Genomic DNA, 22073 nt, shown 5'->3' on the forward strand with positions numbered 1-22073 from the left:
GAAAAGGAAACAATGTAAAAAAGACGGACAAACATTAACCAGGAGATAGAAACAGTTTAAGGAAATCAGAGCCAGGATTTTTCATTGTAGAAAGGTAGTAATTTTACTGAGAATTATGAAGAAGTATAGAAGAAGGAGAGAGGCACTGAAACAGAAAGAATAAGCTGAGAGAGTACTTAATAAGGCTTTTGCTGGAAGAGGAAGCTTTTTAGATTTTGGATATAAATAGAATGAAGACTCTTGACAAAATTGAGTTGTACATGAGGAGACAAAACTAGAGGAAGAGATTAGTCAATAGAACCAAATATTGTACAGGTTTTAGTGGAGAATGGGTACATCCTTCTACTAAAGAGCCCTTTTTAAATGAAGAAAGCTATCTCCAGGATAATACATTAGTTGACGATATTGATGAAAGAGGACAATGTTATAAAATGAAAAATGGCACTCCTAGAGCGAAAGAGGTGATTTTATCGGTAAATGTAGAACAAGTTATTGCAGAAGAGGTACAGGGAAGACATAGTCAGGCACTGTATACAAATGGAATTGTAGTAGTGTTTGTAGTATTCAACAGCAATCCATTGATATACTAAGAAAGATTCTACATATCTTTCCAAGGTGAAGTTTAAAACACAAAATAAGTACTGTACAAGAATTGGATCCTTACAAGGTTAGAAAGCATACACATTTGGAGGGACACTTACTACTTTGTTTATCAAAGAAAGTGTGCCAACGCACCTTTCATCATTTCAGGATGTAAGCCGTACACCTCTCTACAATGTGAACTTTATTTAGAAGGCTGTACTATGTGAAAATTCCTCCTTTATGTTTAGGGGAAATGAATAAAGCACTTTTGTATGGTACTGTGGTAGAGGTAGAAAAGGTTTGTGATGATGTGCATTTCCGTTTCTTTGACCAGAACTGGAGTCAACAGAAAATGAAGAGTTGATAACTGGAGGAGTTGCAGAACAGGACACAGGTATTATAGTTGATAATTTTGAAGAAGAGATTACAAAATGTAACAGTGTGCACCAAAAAAATAGAGTATGTTTGTAAATGTCTTCGGCACACTTGCTACAAGATTCAAACACAGACTGTTGACTTGTATTTAAAAAGTGAAAATGACAATAATGATAACTGAGATAAGTTGGCTGTGTACTTATTTGTAGAAGAACACTTTGTCTTGTACATGCAGCAAGTTATATGTAGGGACTGTTACAATAAAATAGTTGATAATAAAATGCCTGTTAGAGCTGTGCATGACAAGTTAGTATTGGTTGCCATTCCAGAATAACTTCAAGGTTTAACTGTTTATGACGAGTAAATTCTTATCCAAAGTATACTTCCAATTCAGGCTATAATCTGTTGGGGGCCAAAGACGGTCAAGATACCACCAAGAGAGCTGCATAAAGGTCTTAAAGGTAGAGTAGTGTACTGGATTACTCTTGAGCAGGATGCTCAAGAGTTTTTAATGGTAATGCCAGGACTATTAGAGGAAGTGCATGTGAATATCAATGAACTAACTTTCTGGTTTAAGTTATAAATTAGATCATAATTGTGAACATTGTAAATTCACCTCTAGCACTGAAAATAATTCAGAACAATTCTTCTACTTGACGTTATCATATTGTAAATCCCCAACCACATAACAGAAAACCGTTGGCATACACATTTCTCTGCCCTTTACACGGGCGATGACAGCCTACCGACTTCCGCCCGTGTTTCTTCTCCTAATACACCAAGAAACTCCCCTCCCGTGGGCTCTTTTGAACTTTTTGAGGTAGAGCAAGCAATAAATAACATTGCCCCGGGGAAGGCTGTGGGGCCAGATGGCCTCCCAGGTGATTTATTCCTGCATGATCCCAAATCCTGGGCTCACTTCATTCTGATGGTAATCAACCTCGTAGCAGGGGGTTCACCAGTGCCCGACTCCTGGAAGGGAGCCGAGGTGGTTCCAATTTATAAGAAGGGGGGTAGAGAGGACCCTTCCAACTATTGCCCGATCAGTTTGATCGATCTTATGCAGAAGGTGGTTGGCAGGGTCCTTCTTACGAGAATCGGAGCATGGATAAAGGACGATAGCATCCTGTCCAATTTCCAAACGGGGTTTAGGCAGAAGGTCGGAACCATGGACCAGGTTTTTAGATTCTTTATGGTCTATTGGAAAGTAGTGGTCTTAGCGAAAGGTAGCCTCGATCTGGTCCCCTGCGAGAAACTGTGGCAGACCCTTCATCAGCAGGGTATCTGCCCGAAGGTTCTTGACATGGTTAAGTGCCTCCATGATGGAAACTATGCCAAAATCAGATGGGGGACCCAAGGACAAGTGACAGAGAGAATCGCAGTGTACAGGGGGGTCCGGCAGAGCTGTGTGATGGCCCCCACCCTGTTTTCGTTATTCATTAACGGGGTGGTGGACTATCTTGGGCAAGAACCAGCAGATGCCCCCACCCTGGCGGGTGAGAAGACACCAACCCTCTTGTTCGCCGACGATACTCTTCTGTTATCTAAGTCACCGGGTGGGCTCCAGAGGCTTCTGAACAGGTTCCACCTTTTCGGTAAAAATCAGGGGTTGACAATCAATACTGATAAAACCAAGCTGATGGCAATCAATCCCAGTAAACGCTTCAGAAATGGCATCACCTTGAATGGCTTCCCTTTGGACTGCGTGGATTCTTTTGACTATCTGGGGATCAACATCTCTAACACCATGAAGTGGGGTCTCCATTTAGCCAAAATGCTCCTGAACCAGAAGCGGGTTTCGGGGGCAATTGTAAGGGTACAGCGCAAGTCTGTGAGTAGGCTAGTTGCCCCGGCCCTAAAGGTTTACGATGGGAAGGCGCTCCCTTCGGCCTTATACGGGGCCAAACTTTGGGGTTCGGAAAACTTAGGTGAGCTTGCCAAATCTGAAAACAAGTTTCTGAGAGACCTCACTTCCCTGCCTCCATCTACCCCGCTGAAATCACTATTTTATGATTTGGGGAAACGCTCCATACACGACATTGCCCGACTCCACCCCCTGTTATTTTGTGCACCCCGGAGCTCTCCAATTACGTGGCGGCCCTTGATGAATTAATACTTGCCGATTGTGGAGGACGAATCAAGTGGCTGGTTGACCTTCGTCATCTTCTGTTCTCCCTGGGGTTCAAGGAAGCCTGGGTTACCCAAGTCCCTCCTACCAAGCATGATCTCAAAAGAGCCTATTGGGACTGGGTTCAGTCTCAAGAGCTCAGAAACCCTAAGATAGGAAAACTGACGAAGGGGTTCTTCGATCGCAAAATTATTTGTGCCCTGGAACCACACCTTGATCTCATCCAGACTCCGCGAGACAGGACCTTATACATCAAGTTGAGACATGGGACCCTTCTTGTTAATAGTGTGACAGCAAACTGGAAGGGGTCAAACCTATCATCGTCATCTTGTCCAGGTTGCAGTTACCATAACGAGACCATTGCCCATCTTCTTTTTGCCTGCCCGGCTTATAGAAGTGCCAGACTAAAATGGCTGACACCAGTTTGCAAAATGTTGGGCCCCATGAATCACTGTGTAGCCCTCCGCATTTTAAGAACTGATGCTTCATCTCCACTGATGATTTGCGGAGTGGCAAAGTTCCTGGGCATAGCCTGGATGATAAGGAGAAGGATGGTAGATAAGGCGTGCCAGCCCAATCAGGTTCCTTCCATTATCCGGACCACCAGATTTAAACAATGGGCGTACCACAATCCTTTGGGTCCGAAGTTTCCCTTGCTGAGTAGTACCTTCTGAATGAAATGTTCTTATTTTATGATCAGTCTGGGTATTATTCCCTTTTTAAAATGTTCATATTCTGGCTTTTAAAGTTTTTAGCTAAATTGCTCAATTTTTGAACGTTTAATATGTGCTAAGTACTGTTTTTATGTAATTTTATACTGCACAATTTTTTCATTGTTATTAATTTATCCCTTTCCTAATTATGGTACTTGTTTTTTATTCTGTAAAATTGCTTTGATGATATTTTATATCGAATAAAGCTAATTAAAAAAAATATATTGTAAAGGTGCGGCCTTTGAAATTTAACCAAAATCGCCCATCAAGATATGACATACCCAAACTGCAGATTAGAATTTAAGTGTACGTTGTTGGTATAAACATGGGAAATATATCATAGTCATGCTACAGTGATGCAGAGTGGATGGTTCTAAATTAGAAACTGAAATTACAAACTTTGTAGCTGGATAAATATCCATTTTATAAAGAAGTTTCAGAACTATAGCAAACATATTTCATGAAGGAGTTAATATTATATTCCGGTTGTGTTCTCCCCAGAGATGGTCATAATGGGGTGTGAGGGTGCTGGGACCGCTGAAAGTTCTAGACATACTGTCGCCTTCCTGTTTATAGCGATGGCAATGATTCGGCTTTGTATTACGTCTCAGTGGCTAAGTGTAGAAGCTCCTACCTTCTTGAACTGGAGAGCTAAGATGCTAGCTTTGTATAATTTGGAGTCTTCAGTGTATTTACTAAGGGGAGAAGAAGGCGGAAGGCAGCCTCTAAGATATGGGCCCCTCTTGAGGAATGGTCTAAGCCTTGAAAATCTCTTTACGGTACCGAGAGGTGTAAAATTGAATTTATTTATTGTTTTTTTTGCTGTGTCTCTCGTATCCTGTCGATTGCGTCTTGTAACTGATCGTTTATTTGATTTAATGTTTTAGTATTTTTTCAACTGTTTTCCTATGTAATTTTCTTTCTCTGACTTGGATGTATACTTATGTGTATGATGTTCCTATGACTTGTTTTATTTCTTAAATATAGAAAATAAAGTAAAAAAAAGGAGTTAATATAACCTCTACATACTACACCGTATGTTAAAGATGTCAGAGATAATGGACACCTGGAAGACAACATCTTGGACCCTTCCCAGTTCGGATTTAGACAAAACCACAGCACGGCGACAGCCCTCATCGCCGCCACAGACGACATCAGGCGCCAACTAGACAACGGCGAAACATCAGCCCTCATCCTCCTCGGCCGCCTTCGACACGATCTGCCATCGCACTCTAAAGGCACGCCTCTTAGAAGCCGGAATCCAAGAGAATGCCCTTGACTGGACCACGTCCTTCCTCTCTGGCAGAACACAGAGCCTCCGCCTCCCACCCTTCCGATCCGAAGCCACCGAAATCATCTGCGGCATCCCCCAGGGCTCATCCCTCAGCCCGACACTGTTCAACATCTACATGGCCCCCCTCGCACAAGTGGCCCACCATCACAACCTCAACATCAACTCTTACGCCGACGACAGCCAGCTCATCCTCACCCTCAGCAAGGACCCACACACCACCAAAAACAACCTCCACGAGGGAATGAAGACCGTCGCCGACTGGATGAGGAGCAGCCGTCTGAAGCTGAACTCTGACAAGACGGAGGTATTCATCCTCGGACCCACCCCCTCAGCCTGGGACGACTCCTGGTGGCCGACCACACTGGGAGCAGCACCAACACCCACCGACCATGCACGCAACCTAGGATTCATCCTCGGCTCCTCCCTCTCCATGTCAAAACAGGTCAACCCCGTCTCCTCCTCCTGCTACAACACCCTCCACATGCTCCGCAGGATCTACAAGTGGATCCCGATCGAAACAAGAAGAACGGTGACACAGGCCCTCGTCAGCAGCAGACTGGACTACGGCAACGTACTCTACGCAGCAATCCCAGCCAAACACCTATGACGACTACAACGCATCCAAAACACCTCCGCCCGACTGATCGTCAACGTCCCCCGCCACAGCCACATCACCCCCCACCTGAGAGACCTACACTGGCTCCCCGTTGACAAGAGGATCACCTTCAAGCTCCTCACCCACGCACACAAAGCACTCCACAACGCCGGACCAGCCTACCTGAACAGCAGACTCAGCTTCTACACTCCCACCCGCCAGCTCCGCTCTGCCAGCCTCGCCCTCGCCGCTATCCCCCGCATCCAACGAACGACCTCCGGCAACAGATCCTTCTCCTACCTCGCCGCCAAGACCTGGAAAACCCTCCCTACCCACATACGGCTGACCCAAGACCTACTCGCCTTCAGAAGACTCCTCAAGACCTAGCTCTTCGAGCAGTAGCAGCACCCCCCTCCCCTCAGCGCCTTGAGACCCTCACGGGTATGTAGCGTGCTCTACAAGTACTATGATTGATTGATTGATTGATTGATTGACATATAAATGTCCTTCAAATCAAGACTATGAAAAAAGTTAACAATCTTATATCTGCTATTTCTAGAACTGGAGTTCTAAGTACAATTTAGGACAACAAAATGTAGTATTGTGTTGAAATGTATATGAATTATGAGTTTCTGAGACATTATTTGGCCTATTAAGGGTATTCTAGACAGCAAATTGTTAGAAATTAAAGACTCTTTTTAACAGGAGTAAAGGAGTGCACAAAACGTTACAGGTCTGCATTCTGTTTCTACAGATAAAAACTAAACGGAGGTACTATAATATCAGCAGCCATAAGTTGCATCTATGAAGTCTCTTCTCCACTTCACCATTGTAAATTGTTTCAGTTGCCTAATGGTCATAATGAAATCCTATTAAGTGCTTGACTGCTGCAATAATAAAAAAAAATAAAGTTAACAAGTATGGTTTTTCACATTCTGCAAAATTACATCCACAGATTGCTATGATAGTGTTATACTCAATGCAGAAGCAAGCTAATCACTTTAGTTCTGGTGATATTTCACTGCATCTTCTCTCATCTTAAGCTGTAACTTTGCAATCAGGAGCAGGGAATGGAGGTCTGAAGGCTGATGAACCCTCTCATTTTTATTCCCTGTGGAGTGTTAAGTTTCATCTTCTGGTATGTTTTTAAGTATTGCAACATACTTGATGTACCACATGCATATGTATTTGCTGTGCCTGAGATAATGTATTCTCACATATGCTACACTTCACCAATTTAGCTCTAAAAGTGTATAAACCAGCAAAATTTCTTTGTTTGATAGTTATGTTCTATTTGTGTGTTCCAATGTTAAAAGTTTTTTTAAAAATAGATGTGTTTTATAAATGTGTGGTAAAATAAAGTTAAACCAATACATTACTGAACAGCTACACTCAAACGTTTTATAAAATATGTATATATATCTGTTTTACACTTTGTCATTTGCATTCGTATCTACTGAGATCATCATGACCTCTGGTGTTGTTGTGAAGAAGGTGCATTTTTGATACATCATTCAAAAATCTTTATTCAAGTCAAAGAATCTTCATCAAAGCATTTCTTAAATATTTTAAAACACATAACACATAATTTCCACAAATGCATTTTTGATATAGGTTTTTTGACAATTGAATACAAAGGGGAGAGTTAAATTAGTATCTTACTAAACAGCTACACTGAAAAAAAGCAAAAAGCACGGAGTCTGTCGTAGAAAGTCAAGCTCAAAGCCAAGCTTATGTTTCCAGCATGAATACAAAGAGGGTGAAGAATTTGATTTTGACACTGGTCAGGACAATGTTAAACAGAAACGGGGAAGTTTCTGTTAGTGAAAGCTCTGATGAAGAACCCGAAATTCCTGCAGTCCAGTTTCAAAACAGTGACCAGAGTACAGAGCTGTTAAAATGCAAAAAACTAAAACATAACTGGCGGCTAACAGCAGTCTCTGATCCTAAACCTGAAATGTTGCACCTGAAGATCAAAGTTACAAAGACCCCTACAGGAAAGAAGTAGTTTACAGTGCACAGAGCAGACAGGGACATAGTTGATCAAAGTTAATGTTTGAGTCTGAGCAAATTCTAAGTTGTTTGGAGAATACAGAAACAAAGACTGTTCATTAGAGAGAAAGAGCAGCAGACGATATTTCAAGGAAAACACCTTGTATAAAAAAGCACTGTGAGCCAGAAGTAAAACTTGAGAGACAATTAGATTCTGAAACAATTGGGAGTGAATCACCAGTTGCCAAAAGGTCAACAAGGAAAAGCGCTTGAAATGGAACATATGCCCCACTTGAATGGGTATATTTAGCCACAGTTTCTGAGGAAGAAGAAGAAGGACAAGATGAAATAGTAGATGACTATTCCTTAGTAAGCCAGTACAAGTTTGAAGTGAAACCGAGACTGAATTCAAGTCAGGAGAAGAACCACTGTGAACTGAATAAAGAGACTTTTGAAGTGAAATCTTCTGGGATTTGTTGCTGAAAGCTGAAAACTGAAGCCTGAAAGAGAACTTAAAATGAACTAATGAAATTAACTTTTGAAAGAAAAACTGAGAAGCTCATTTCTGATGTTTGTTTTACTTCTTGTATTAGTAAAATAAGAAAAAGTTTATTGTTTTAAAGAAAACGTTTTGTAGATTTTTGATTTCTGACCAAAAGAAAAAAATACATGCTCAATAGAAGATGGATTACAGAAAATGCTGTAAAATTGTAGGGTTTATAATACTAATGATAATATTTGCACTTTTAGTAGGATTGTTCTGCTTAGACTCCTGTGGGATAGGCTTTAGATCATGTTAATAATGTTAATGTTGAGATTACTATTAAAAGAGATGAGTTGAAACATGATGTACTAGTGGATATAGAGCATATAGTTAGCACGTTTAAAGATAATGTATATACTAAAATGGTTTGGGAATCTGTAGATATATTGAAGGTTAGTGGGTGCTACGATTGCTCCTACCTGCCTACATCTGCTGTGGAGGGTTCTATTTATGTGCAATTACCAATTTCATATTCTTTATCATGTAGTGTGTATGTGGCAATTTTTAATCAAGATGAACTTCCTTTTCCTTAAATGACTGATTTTATTTTGTTGATAGATTTGCCTGCTGGGGAAGATAATATAGAAGCTAAGTATGATAGGTTTTTGAGAGTGCTTGCACAAAACAAGCATGATAATAGTTCTGTTCATACTTATGGGTATCTTTTAAGTAGAGAAGTGTGTAATTTCATTAGACAATATAACATAAGAAGGACATAAAGGAAGAAGATCAATTTAGATTGTTGGGTTTACATCCTAGATTGAGAATGGAGCAGGAGAGGTGAGTTTTATAAGGTAAGGTGTAGCTACTTCAAAGGGAAGAAGGTAGAATTTGTCAGAGAGACTGTGCAGTAGAACGTATACATTTAGTGGAAATGATTTGCTTGCCATATAACCTATTTTGAGGTGAATTTATTATGTTTGTACGAAGATTGCTAATGGGGTTGGCTCATGTCCTCTAGCTTTAGTGTTTCCTAGAGTTTATCATGCGGATGAATTAATGATGAATATCAATATAGTTTGAAAAGAGTGAAACGTAGTTCTGGACAAGACACTAGAGATATATTAGGTGCTATGATTTCTTCTGTGTGAGCGGTGATGAATAATATGTGAAAATTAGTCATTTGTATTGAGTGGTAGATAGACTCGCTGTAGATAGTGCAGGATCTTAGTGAATTTAGAAAAGGTATGAATTAGGCTATGGTAATGTGAAATTGCTTTAGATATTCTATTCGTAAAAGAGGACAGTCTGTAAGGTAACTAAATCAAAGAGGTATTGCACATTGTGTCCAGATAATAGTTGGATTTTATTACTAATGTGGCTAACATGGCATATGTGAAGCTGTAGGCTCATGGTTTAGAGTATTAGGGAGGAGTTTTGGTAACGTTGGTGAGTAGTTAGGTAGTATAAGTGGTGATATTCTTCAGACAATACTAACTCCTGTTATTATCATAATGATTTATACAGTTGTTCTGTTTATTTTTTCAATGTATGATTAGTAGATATTAAAATAAAGAGAAAGGCCAAAATTCATTGCAGAAAAGGAAAAGACTGATAAAACGGAAATGAAGAATTTTAAGGATCATGTCTACAAACCAGTTAAAGATGGTGGACAAAAATGCATGCAGACAACCGATGAAGGTAAAGCCATGTAATGTTTGATCAATAAAGTTTATTAATGGGTTTTTTAAATTATTATTTTAAAATAACCAGGGGGGGGGTTTGCAATTTTCTTTTATGTGCAATTTCAGGGGACAAATAATTTGTGCATGCCAATAATTTTAGTGATGAATATAGTCGTACCAGTTTAATTAATGATTTTGTACCTGAAACAATTTAGTTATAATGTTTAAAAGTGTAATTATTAACATAGTTTAATTATGCCACATTTTTGTAGCCACACATTTTATTAAGATGGATGCAGTTTCTAGTTTTTTGTTGATCCGGCTTATGCTCAGTCCCCCTTCAAATCAATATCCCTCTACTAGTTTCACCACTCACAGTTTTTGTGGAGCACAGCAAACTATGACACAATTAGTTATTTTCCTTAGAGACTATGAATTGTGAATGACATTTTTCATCATGTTCTTGATGTATCTTTCTGAAGGACACTTCTTCAGGAAGTTTGGATGCAGGATTTTCAGCACATTAGTGTATAAGGCTTTGTTTGTTTTGTTTCATATTGTGTTTTTCATTTCCTGACTGCTGTTGCTGTGGAAGCTAATGGAAGATTTCCTGTACCTTAGAAATAGGTTAGTGTTATAAGACATTTAACAGTGATCTTGATTTTGAATTGTCCAATGTGTGGTAGTGTTAGTCATGCCATGCTGAATCTGCAGTTTTGCACAATGCATATGTGTAAAACATGTATAAAAAACCCTAGTTGTGAGGGAGGGGCAGAGGCATTTTATTTTCCTCACAGAACTCTCTCCATTTATTTTGCATCTGGGAATGCTGCCTGTTGCATTTGTGAATTTTGTGACCTATTGGGACCTAGAATAATGACTAATTTCTGACTTTGCACTCCGTATCTGAGCCTTCTTGGCATTAATGGATTTTGTCTGTATTGCCTATTTTAACATTTTTGTAATGAAACTCTTACATGTTTTATTGATCTATAACACAGTTATTGAGTGATTGGAGTAAATATTTCATTTACATTACTAATTGTATTAGGCCTGATAATATGGGGAGTGGTGACACTTATCACTAAATCAAGGGTGCTGTAGCTGAACCATCAAAGGTTTATTTTGGGGTGATCAAAATATTCTGGTTTAGTATAAAATTAGAGTTTGTGCTCCCACACCAGAAAACAGCCAAGCATGGCCTTGTCACAGGCAAGCTGTACCACCAGAACACCCTCTTTGCTGCAATCAATAAAAAAACTTACTAGAAGGATACAAATCATTCAGAACTTGCTAACCATAATCTATTTCAACCTTCCACATTCCCCTCACATCACACCACACCTAAAGGAGCTCCACTGGCTCCCAATACACAAACAAGCCCAATTCAAACTCCTTAGCCACACTTTCAAGTCATTACATAACACTGGCCCAGCATACCTCATGATACAATAGTTGGCAGTGGTTTGCACCCTGTTCAAGTAATAACCCTCACTCTAGTCAGGGTAAGGGAGTCACACAGGTAAGATAACCCCTGCTCACCCCCCTGGTAGCTTGACACGAGCAGGCAGGCTTATCCCAGAGGCAACGTGCAAAGTATTTGTATAAACACAAACACAATAACACATGGAAAACACTACAAAAGGACTCCACATCAGTTTAGAAAATAGCCAATACTTATCTGACTAAAACAAGACCAAAATGACAGAAATCCAACATAAACAAGTCAAGATATCAATTTTGCTAGATTAAATGAAAGTATAGCTCTTAGAATTCCAATAGCTCCAAAAATGTTATTTGGTCGCAGTTGACGTAGACAACTACACAAAGTCAGTCCAATCTTGATGGAGCGAGGACTGGTTAGAGAGTCTGGCAGACCCCAGTACATTACTTTGGAGATATCATGAAAACAAAAGATGATGCAAGGCACAGGGGAGGTGAGGCGTTTCAGAGTCAGGTGTGATGTCGGCACCTTACTGTCATGCAGGAATGGTGATGCAGCGGTTGCAGGTGTGGCTTCAGTTCCTTACTGCCACGCAGGGGAGGTGATGTGGCTGTTGTTGGTGCAGTATCTCAGTTCCTTACTGTGGTGCAATGTCAATAAGGTGTCGAAGGTCAAGCGGTGAGGCTTCTATTCTGCAGCTTTGACGCTGAATCACAATGCCGCAAGTGCTGTTTCAGAATCAGAGAGGTGCATCACAGACGTAGATGGTGCGGTGCGCTGGTGCTTTGGAGGAATTGCAGCGGCATCAGAGCCTGTAGTGCAAGGCACAGTTGTTGCATTGAGCATGGACCATGGCTCTGGTGCAGGCAGCGGCATGGTGTCAAAGTTGCAGACAGGTACCGATTCTGATAGTCAATCGGCGTCAATGCTTTGGTTTCTTCTTACCAGCACCAGTTCTCACTTCCAAGGGCCCAGGAACTGAATTTGGCACCATTTGGCAAGTCAGGACTCCCAGCAGGAGAGCCCAGGTACTGGTAGTTGAAGCATATGATGACCCTGAGACTTCTTAAATGGAGGCAAGCTCAAATCAACCTAATGTAGAACGTTGGAAGTAGGATGGAGAAAGCAAAATCCAGTCCTTTCACTCCCAGGACAGAAGTTGCAAGATCCAGAGGATAATCAAAAATATTGGAATTTGGTGGCAACAGAAATTGGGATCACAGAAGATCCACTATTTGCCTTTAAATGTGTAAGAAACATCAAAGACTCTGTAGTCAGTGCATATCTAGACACTCCCAAGCAAGCTGACCTACTAACGCAACTCAACTTACCCCCTGTGATAGGTCACCACAAATGCGGCCATTGTAAGGCTTGCTCCCTTACCATTGAAGGGAACAGATTCTCACGTGACAATCGTACATACACCATGGTACATTTCACCAATTGTAATAGCACCAATTTGATTTATGTCATCAAATGTCCCTGAGATAAACTATGCATGGGACAAACAACAAAAAAGATAAAATGCAGAATCCTACAACACATCAGCAGGTTTAGATGTTGCACTCCAGGGGTGCCCCTAGTCGACCACTTTGTCAATTCTTTACATCACCCTGAAAGCCTTAGATGGACTGTCCTCGAGAAAGTATAAATGCATCCCAGAGGAGGTGACCTGATAGCTTCTCTCAATCTCAAGGAATGTAAGTGGATCCACCTATTGAACACAGTGTCTCTTGGCTTAAACAAAATTGAGGAGACACACAAGCAGATGGGCCAACTTAGGACCAGATGACATTGCTCTCCCCCTAGTTTCACAAGTTAGAGAGGCTTCAGCCTAAATCTACACAGCACACCATAGTTTCTCTAGTGGGGTATATTACATCAAAATGAGTCAGTCCCCAACACAGAAAGGTTCCTGCAGTTCATTATCAAGAGCCTGTCTCTTACATAGAAACATTCCTGTGAGGCATGTAACGCATTCCCCAATGGCCACACTTGTGATCTCGGTACCCTTGCAAACATGAGCCTTAATAGACCAGTCAGTATACTTCATGTATGAAATGCCATCCTTGTTTGTATAATCATTTTAAACAGTCTCATTTGATGTTACTCATGTTACTTATGTGATTTCTGTATGTTCACAAAGGCATGCCGTGAGAGTCTAATCCACATAATTGATCTTAAAAATTAACTACCATTTGACACTGTTTTTATTCATTTGTTTGTACAATTGTATACCCTTATAATGTCTTGACATTGTCCACATAAGCAGTTCCAATATGCGGTTGTATTCACTAACAATGCGTAGATGCAGCCGTTAAGGGACGCTAAATAATTCAGATACAGTTGCCACTTGCACGCGTTGCAATTGTAAAGGTTTTGTGCAATACTGGAAATCGTATCCTTCTAGGACATCAAAATCAGGCCATGACATTCCACATCTCGATTGTATCCCCATCCTATAACCGGGAAGTCTTTTTTTCTATTCTAATCCCGTTTTCTGCTGGTTTGAGCTGTGGCACGCTAGTGTGCACGTCTGTTCTATCACGCAGCGCTCTATTTAATCACAAGCGTCTCCGCAGTTGTCAGCATCGATCACCGAATCCTGCCGACGGACAAGATTTCATCAGGTATGCGCAGGCGAGCACATTTACTTGGCTCCATTCCCATGTTTTTTTTAACTCCTGGACTTAGATTGGGGTCTTCTTTTCTTTTCTTATCTCAATGTAGAGTCAAAATGATGCAGCGTATGGCTTTCATTGCCACTTCCTAAAGTGCTTCTTCAAACCGCAAATGGATATCCAGTTACATTTTTGTCCAGAGTTCGATTTGTTTGATTTTTAGATTTTTTTATTTTTTAAACATTGATCTTTTTAAGAACGGCTTACTCAGGATGTATTTCGTCCTCTTACAGTCTGATGCCCTTTACAATTTGATGCTCCACTACTGTCCTGATTGCAAATCATTAATTGAATTAATTACTTGAATTAATTACAAATGCTCTGAATGACTGGGTCAATCTCCGTTTCAGATATGTTTGATCCGCCAATCCACCTCTGTTCAAGTGCATCTAGGGAGCAGTTGACACTATTAACATCTTCCCCTATCATTACTGATACAGTCTACACTTGACGTTCAGTTGGATTACACCCCAGACCTAGCAATTGCAAGCCCCATGGGCTTGCCCCATTTGCTTCCTTCAATTTCCGAAGACCTAGTGAGTGGATCGTATATAGTCCATATATTGGCATGTTTTCACTTACAATATAAACATGCACTCACCCAGAATTTCTTCTGCAGGCTGTCTAACACACCACACTGTCCTGAAGAAGATCCATCTGTGATATATCCTTAACTTATGCTGTTTGTCAGGGTCGAAACGTCAATGGTTGTTTGTCCATCCGTGCTCTAACAGGCTCGTTAGCAAGCAAATCCATATAATTCAATTATGGAGCTAGTGCCATTGTTTTTCAAATTTGAAATTGGAGCTTGTTTTCAAAAAGTTTTGATTGTAAATATATGTACAGTATTTTGTCACCTTCGTGTTTAATACACAAAATTCGTTACTTTCTCACCGCACTCACTATGTCACTTTAATCACAGTCACATGCGCCGTTTTACCAATTTAATTATCTGACAGCCTTTTCTTGTTTGTCGTGGTAATTTTTGACCTAATCTGAAAAATGTGAAAATGCAAAGTAAAAGATTATCTTTTTCGTGAATAACATATTTTGTTTGTTCTTCTGTGTGTTTTCAAGAGTTATGTGTACGTAAATGTTTAATACCACAAAGAAATTGTTTGACCGAACTATCTCAACCCCCAGCTAGCTTTTCCCATCCTTCTCACAAAACGGAATGCTGTTCCCCAATTGATATACACCACCCTTTCCTTTCCACATCTACTTTTCCTTGGTGCCCCTGTCTCTACTCTGTTACCTCTACCTGCGTCTCAGCCACTAACATCATTCTTCTTTTCTCTCTTACCTTTCCTCTACACCTCAACAGCTGTGCAACACTCTTGATCACTCTGCTTCCGCCTCTCCTAGCCCTAGCCCTACCTTTCCTATCCTGTCTTGTCTCTACTTCTCACCATCTGACACCCTTTCTCTTTTCCCTTTCTAACACTCTTTTCTTCTTCCCAACTGTCACCCACTAAAACCTGTCCCTTCCTCCCTCTTCCATGTCTTCTTCTTTTTTCTATCTCTCAGAGTCTAATACCCTCTCACTATCTTCTGTCACGCTTCCACTCTTGCACTCCTGTATCTCCCCTACATCCTCCCTACCTTTCTGTCTCTAACACTTTTCTCCTCCTATATATTCCTAAACTTCTACATCTTCCCCATATCTCAGCCTTCCACTTCTTTCCACTCACCCTCAGAACTACCTCTCCTCTTGTTTCACCCCTTCATCTCACCCTCTAAACTCTTCCTCTTCTTCTTATCTAACTCTCTACAAATCATGTTTGCTTTTCTAACCTTAGATCATCTAATGCAGCAATTCTTAGCCTTAAGACTTCTGTGGAACCTCATTGTATCATTACTGGAATCCAGGGACCTCCTCTGAGACATTATTAGAAGACAGGGATTCCTGGCCTAAGCACATTCTATAATTTCAACCTCAAAACAATTAATACAAATAAAAAACAAGTTTACACTAAACAAATGCTCAAATATCTCAACTATTATAAAGAAATGTTTTAAAAATTCAATTTTGCTTCTTTATTGTATTTATTTTATTAATTTTGATGTATTCATTTTTATAATATTTGATTTTGCAAAGCACATAAAGACCCCCTGTATAGGCCCTGTGGACCCCCTGGTGTCCTCAAACTACAGTTTAATTACCACTGATTTAATGTATTAACAACAACCCAATTTACTGCCACTTCCTCTCTTCCCCATCAAGTTCTTCTACCCCCTCACCTCAGACTTCCACAAATGTCACAGTAAGACTCACATGACATCTATTGTGCATTTCCAGCTTTTAGTTTACTCCCTGATGCTTCTCCAAACACAAAGTGACATTCAGCATAAAAGGAAGAGACTGCAGTGCTAATCGGTATGTTACACCTACAACGCAACTTTTACGTAGCATTCCGTTACAACGCAGATTTTACAACGCGGGATCCATTACATCGTATGTCATTACAATGCATGGCATTACATCGCAGATGCAATTACAACGCATACTATTACATCGTAAGTATTGGTAAGTATTTAATTTTTTTTTATTTCATTTAATATTATTTAATTGATTTAATTATTATTAATTATAAAAAAAATATTTATTTTTGTTTTTAAATATTATAAATTAAATATATTAATTTAAGTGATTTTTTAATAAGTATGAGTATAGGAGTATATGTTTTGGGGTACTGAGGTATATGTTTTGGGGTGTTTGGGTATTTATAGGTTTTAGGGCAGGGTTTGGGTTTTGGGGTACAGGGGTGTTTTTAGGTTTTAGGTTTTAGGGTAGGGTTTGGGTTTTGGGGTACAGGGGTGTTTTTAGGTTTTAGGGTAGGTTTTGGGTTTTGGGGTACAGGGGTGTTTTTAGGTTTTAGGGCAGGGTTTGGGTTTTGGGATACAGGGGTGTTTTTAGGTTTTAGGGCAGGGTTTGGGTTTTGGGGTACAGGGGTGTTTTTAGGTTTTAGGGCAGGGTTTGGGTTTTGGGGTACAGGGGTGCTTTTAGGTTTTAGGGCAGGGTTTGGGTTTTGGGGTACAGGGGTGTTTTTAGGTTTTAGGGTAGGGTTTGGGTTTTGGGGTACAGGGGTGTTTTTAGGTTTTAGGGCAGGGTTTGGGTTTTGGGGTACAGGGGTGTTTTTAGGTTTTAGGGCAGGGTTTGGGTTTTGGGGTACAGGGGTGTTTTTAGGTTTTAGGGCAGGGTTTGGGTTTTGGGGTACAGGGGTGTTTTTAGGTTTTAGGGCAGGGTTTGCCCTAAAATACAGGGATACAGGGGTGTTTTTAGGTTTTAGGGCAGGGTTTGGGTTTTGGGGTACAGGGGTGTTTTTAGGTTTTAGGGCAGGGTTTGGGTTTTGGGGTACAGGGGTGCTTTTAGGTTTTAGGGCAGGGTTTGGGTTTTGGGGTACAGGGGTGTTTTTAGGTTTTAGGGCAGGGTTTGGGTTTTGGGGTACAGGGGTGTTTTTAGGTTTTAGGGCAGGGTTTGGGTTTAGGGATAATTAAATTATATTTACCATTTTAAAATTAATTGAAATATATTTAATAAATTAAATTAATTATTTTACATTAATAACATTTTTTATTAAATTAATTAAATTAAATAAATTAATATTATTAATTTAATTTCATTATAAAAAATATGTACATTAAACTAATTACTTTTTTTAATTAAATTAAATTAATTACAATTTTTATTATATTTACATTTATTATATAGATATTATTTTATTAAATTAAATTAATGACAATTTTTAAATGTCTTTTAATTAAATTATTTTAAAAAAATTATTTACAATAAACTAAATAACATTTTTAACTAAAAATTCAACTTACCTATACTTACGATGTAATGCCATGCGTTGTAATAGCATCTGCGATGTAATGCCATGCATTGTAATGACATCCGTTGTAATGGATCCCGCGTTGTAAAATCTGCGTTGTAACGGAATGCGTTGTAATACAACGCGTTATACTGACACCAATCCGTGCTAATCATGTTAGTCTCTTTATCAGTCTTATTTGTTCAAGCCCCCACCTCTAATGGCTAAGGTCTAATACAACACTAACCCACTCCAAACCTCCAGACCTGATTCAGATTTGTTATTTTTATGTTTTTTATTTGTAATATTTGACGTCTGTGATTCAGCCTGACAAGGATTGTGGATGTTGCTTGATAAGGGATCACACACCTCCTCAATCAACAACCCAATTTCCCACAGTACTCCAGCATGTGGCCAGATGGGAGTGGTTTGGCCTCCCCATGCCTTGTATTAGCAAAATCTGAACAATAGAAATTGCAAACTGAACACTCTTCTTTGACGTCCAGTTTGATTCAGAGATTCTAGCTTGGTCTGTGGTCATTTAATTGGGTCTTCTTAATAGATGCTGTACAAAGATAGCACAGATTAATAAAGACCCACAGTACGAACTCTGTCAAGCAGACCTTAAGAATTCTTATGAATCAATTTATCAGGGTCTTATTGGAAGGACAATGTCACTGGACAAATCTGATAGTATTTAGCTCAGAAAACATTCATTACAACATCCACTAAACTGTATTGTAATATGTAAAGGTGTTTTTAATCCGTTCATAAGGAGTGCATGGATAATAAACTTACGTAAATATCCTCATCATCATTGCTGTTACCATAAGAAACGTTAGAGGCCATTCTTGAATTTAGGTTGGCTTTTGATATTCCTGCAACAAACCAAAAAATAATCATTATTTGCACTAACTCTTAGAGATGCTAGGCATTTGTGCACACTTGAGGCTGTACACTGACACAAGTCTTCTAAAAACATATGCTTCTGATCAATGAAGTTAGCCACTTGCTGTTCTGTTATAGGCACCTAACTCAAAGGGAACACAAAAGTGTAAAATGTCACGTATAGTGTCTAACACTTCACACAATCTTCTAACTTGTTCTCATGCTTTCCGTCCTTGCTCATTTCATATGTATGTATGTGTATATATGTATGTGTATATATATTACCTATTAGCAGTCACCAGTAGGTAGTTACAGTCAGGACCTAGTTTCCATAGGAAAAGCTTATTTGGGTTTGCTTATAACGTTGGTGCTGTTTGATGAATCTTCACAAACGTTTCCAAACAATGTGCTCCACTTTGTCTAGATCTGCATGGCATGTTTTGGGGTGATCTTTCAAGTGGAGGCTGAGAAAAAAGGGGGGTAAAAAAAGTGATCACACTGAATTTGGCAGAGAAGTAGCTACTGGTCCAGAAAGAGCCCTTTTGAGATTTGGTGTAAATCCATTCAATAGTTGCAGAGATTTTAAAGAAAAAATTAATTTGTATAGCTAGGGACACATACCCAAATCAGTTCCCCCAGAGGTGGATACGCAAATTCACATGCCACCAGCAATGCCGTGATTGGCTGGCCACAACCTGATCAGGATATTGCGGCTGCCATTTTAAGTATCAGGAAGCAATCCGAAAGCCCAAAAATTATCCCAAAAAGTGATTTAAGGGATCAGGATAGAGGTACTCTGACCCCATAGGTGTGTTAGAGCAGTGTCAGAGGGACCTATTTGGGTATGAAATTGAGAAAAAAAATGTTTCAACTATTGGAATCCCTGATCTACAGCGAAACTCAGTTGGGCACCCCATCCAAATACGCACAGGATTAAAAAATAAATTCACGTTTTGAAGAGAAATTTTTTTTTTATGCCCACTCAGATACACATACTTTACAGACCCACACAGGTAGTCACACCCACTCAAATATTTATGCAGGCAGTCAAACCTACACACTCAATGAGCTATCAAGCACTCACAGACCCAAACAGGCATTCACACACCCACTCCTAGACCAATCCAGACATTGACACAGCCAATTACATACCCATTAAGGCATTCACAGACTCACACAGAGAACACACATAGCCACTCAAATACCCATGCAGGAACATAGACATCCACTCACATAACCATGAAGGCACTCACACACCTGCTCATAGTCCTACTCACAGACTCTTGCAGGTACTCAAACACCCATTCGCAGACCCACTCAGGCACTCCTGTACCTACTAATGGACTCACACTGCTACTCAAACACCCACTCACAGACCCACACAGGGACTCTTATACCTATTCACAGACCCACACAGCTACTCACACACCCATTCACAGACCCACACAGACAGTCTCACACCTACTCACAGACCTACATAGCCACTCACACATCCACTCACACACCCACACAGACACTCACACACCCACTCACAGACCCATACAAACACTCTCACATACCCATGCAGCACTGACAGACCCATTCACAGACCAACACAGGTACTCACGCTCCCATTCACAGACCCACGAATGCATTTAGAGACCCACTCACATACCAACATAGGCACTCACATACCCACCCACAGACTCACACAACCAATGACACACTAACTCACAGACCCACACATGCACTCACACACCCACTGACAGAACCACACAGGTACTGACAGACCCACTGATAGAGCTGCACAAGCACTCACATACCTGCTCAGAAATCCATGCTTGCACTGACGGACCAACTCATACATCCACAACGCCACTCACACACCCAGTCACCAACCCATACAGCCACTCACACCCTCATTCAAAAACCCATGCAGCCACTCGCACACCCTTACAGCCACTAACACACTCAGTCACTGACCTGTAAAGTTACTCACATACCCACAAACCCACTCATACACCCATGTACACACATACATCCACTCACACACCCATACAGCTATTCACACACCCACTCACAGACCCAATCAGCCACTCACACACTCACTAACCAAACCATACAGCCTCTTACATACACACTCTCAAAGGTTACAGGTTACAGTTAGGAAACAGAATTTAAAAAACTTAGAGATTCACAAAAAAAAGCCAAAGGTTACACAAATTATGTAATATGTGAGATCAAAAGCAGTTCATTATGGGGGCGTAAGTTATAGTTAGCTTAGGTAACTATAACTGCTGAATTTCTATGGTTTTGTGTGTGTGAAATCTGACCCTAACTATATTGTCCCTAAATTTCTCTTTATTGTTTTCACTGAGAAAAATCAAAGGTTAGAGGAACATTATAGTTAAGAATTAGAATGTAGAAAACCTTATAAATTCACTGAATGGTCAGTGACATCACTGATGACATTGCCTATGACATCCCAAATGATATCACTGATGACATGATGCAGTGATTGTGAGTGTTTTCTAAAACATTCTGAGTGTTAAACATATATACTAGGGTACCACAAAAGTTAAATTAATTTAGTTTGGGTGCTACTACAGCTTGATTCTATTTTAAAACATAGATTATATGAGTGTCTGTTTAACTGTGCATATTCATGTGAGTGGGTATGTGTGTGCCTGTATGGGGGAATAGGTAGGTGTGAGTAGCTGTTTGGGTGAGTAAGTTGCCATGTGAGTGCCTGCATGGGTGATGAGTGGATGTGCAAGTGGGGTATGGATGAGTGAGTGGGTATGTTGGAGACCATATAGATGAGTGAGTTGGTGTGTAAGTTTTTGTATGGGTGAGTGAGTGGGTGTGTCAGTGGCTGTTTGAGTGGGAGAGTAGCTGTGTGAGTGGCTGTATGGGCCCGTGAGTAGATATGTAAGTGGCTGTAAATGATAAATAAGAGGATGCATGAGTAGCTGTATGGGTGAGTGAGTGGGTGTGTGAGTGCCAATAAATGGTGAATGAGAGGGTATATTAGTGGCTGTATGGGTGCGTGAGCAGATGCATGGGTGTCTGTATGGGTGAATTAAAGGGTACATGAGTGGCTATATGGGTGCATGAATGGGTGTCTTAGTGGGTGTATGGGTGAGTCAGTGGGTGTGTGAATGGTTGTATGGGTGAGTGAGTATGTGTGTTAGTGGCTGTTTTGGTGAGTGAGTGTTTGTGTGAGTAGCCGTATGGATGAGTAAGTGAGTGTGAGAGAAGCTCTATGGAAAGGTATATGGTAGTAACAGTTTAGACGATCAAGTACATGTGTTAGTATCTGTATGAGTAGGTTAGTGTCTCTATGCATGAGTGATTGGGCGGGTGCATACATCTAAGGGTTTTTGAATTAGTATGTGAGTGGTTGTGTCAGTAGGTA

General features: G+C 40.3%; 1 protein-coding gene across 2 annotated transcripts in view; it reads right to left on the reverse strand.

Moving 5' to 3' along the window:
* LOC144784031 (GTPase IMAP family member 4-like) overlaps positions 1–22073 on the reverse strand; it is a 250762-nt gene that overhangs the window by 97324 nt on the left and 131365 nt on the right. For both annotated transcript variants that reach the window (XM_078662733.1, XM_078662734.1), the window contains exon 3: positions 18587–18666. In XM_078662733.1, the coding sequence (XP_078518859.1) occupies positions 18587–18637 (51 nt within the window). In that variant the 5' untranslated portion in view covers positions 18638–18666. The remainder of the gene's footprint in view (positions 1–18586; positions 18667–22073) is intronic.

Source organism: Lissotriton helveticus, chromosome 10, assembly GCF_964261635.1.
Source record: "Lissotriton helveticus chromosome 10, aLisHel1.1, whole genome shotgun sequence".
Taxonomy (NCBI): domain Eukaryota; kingdom Metazoa; phylum Chordata; class Amphibia; order Caudata; family Salamandridae; genus Lissotriton; species Lissotriton helveticus.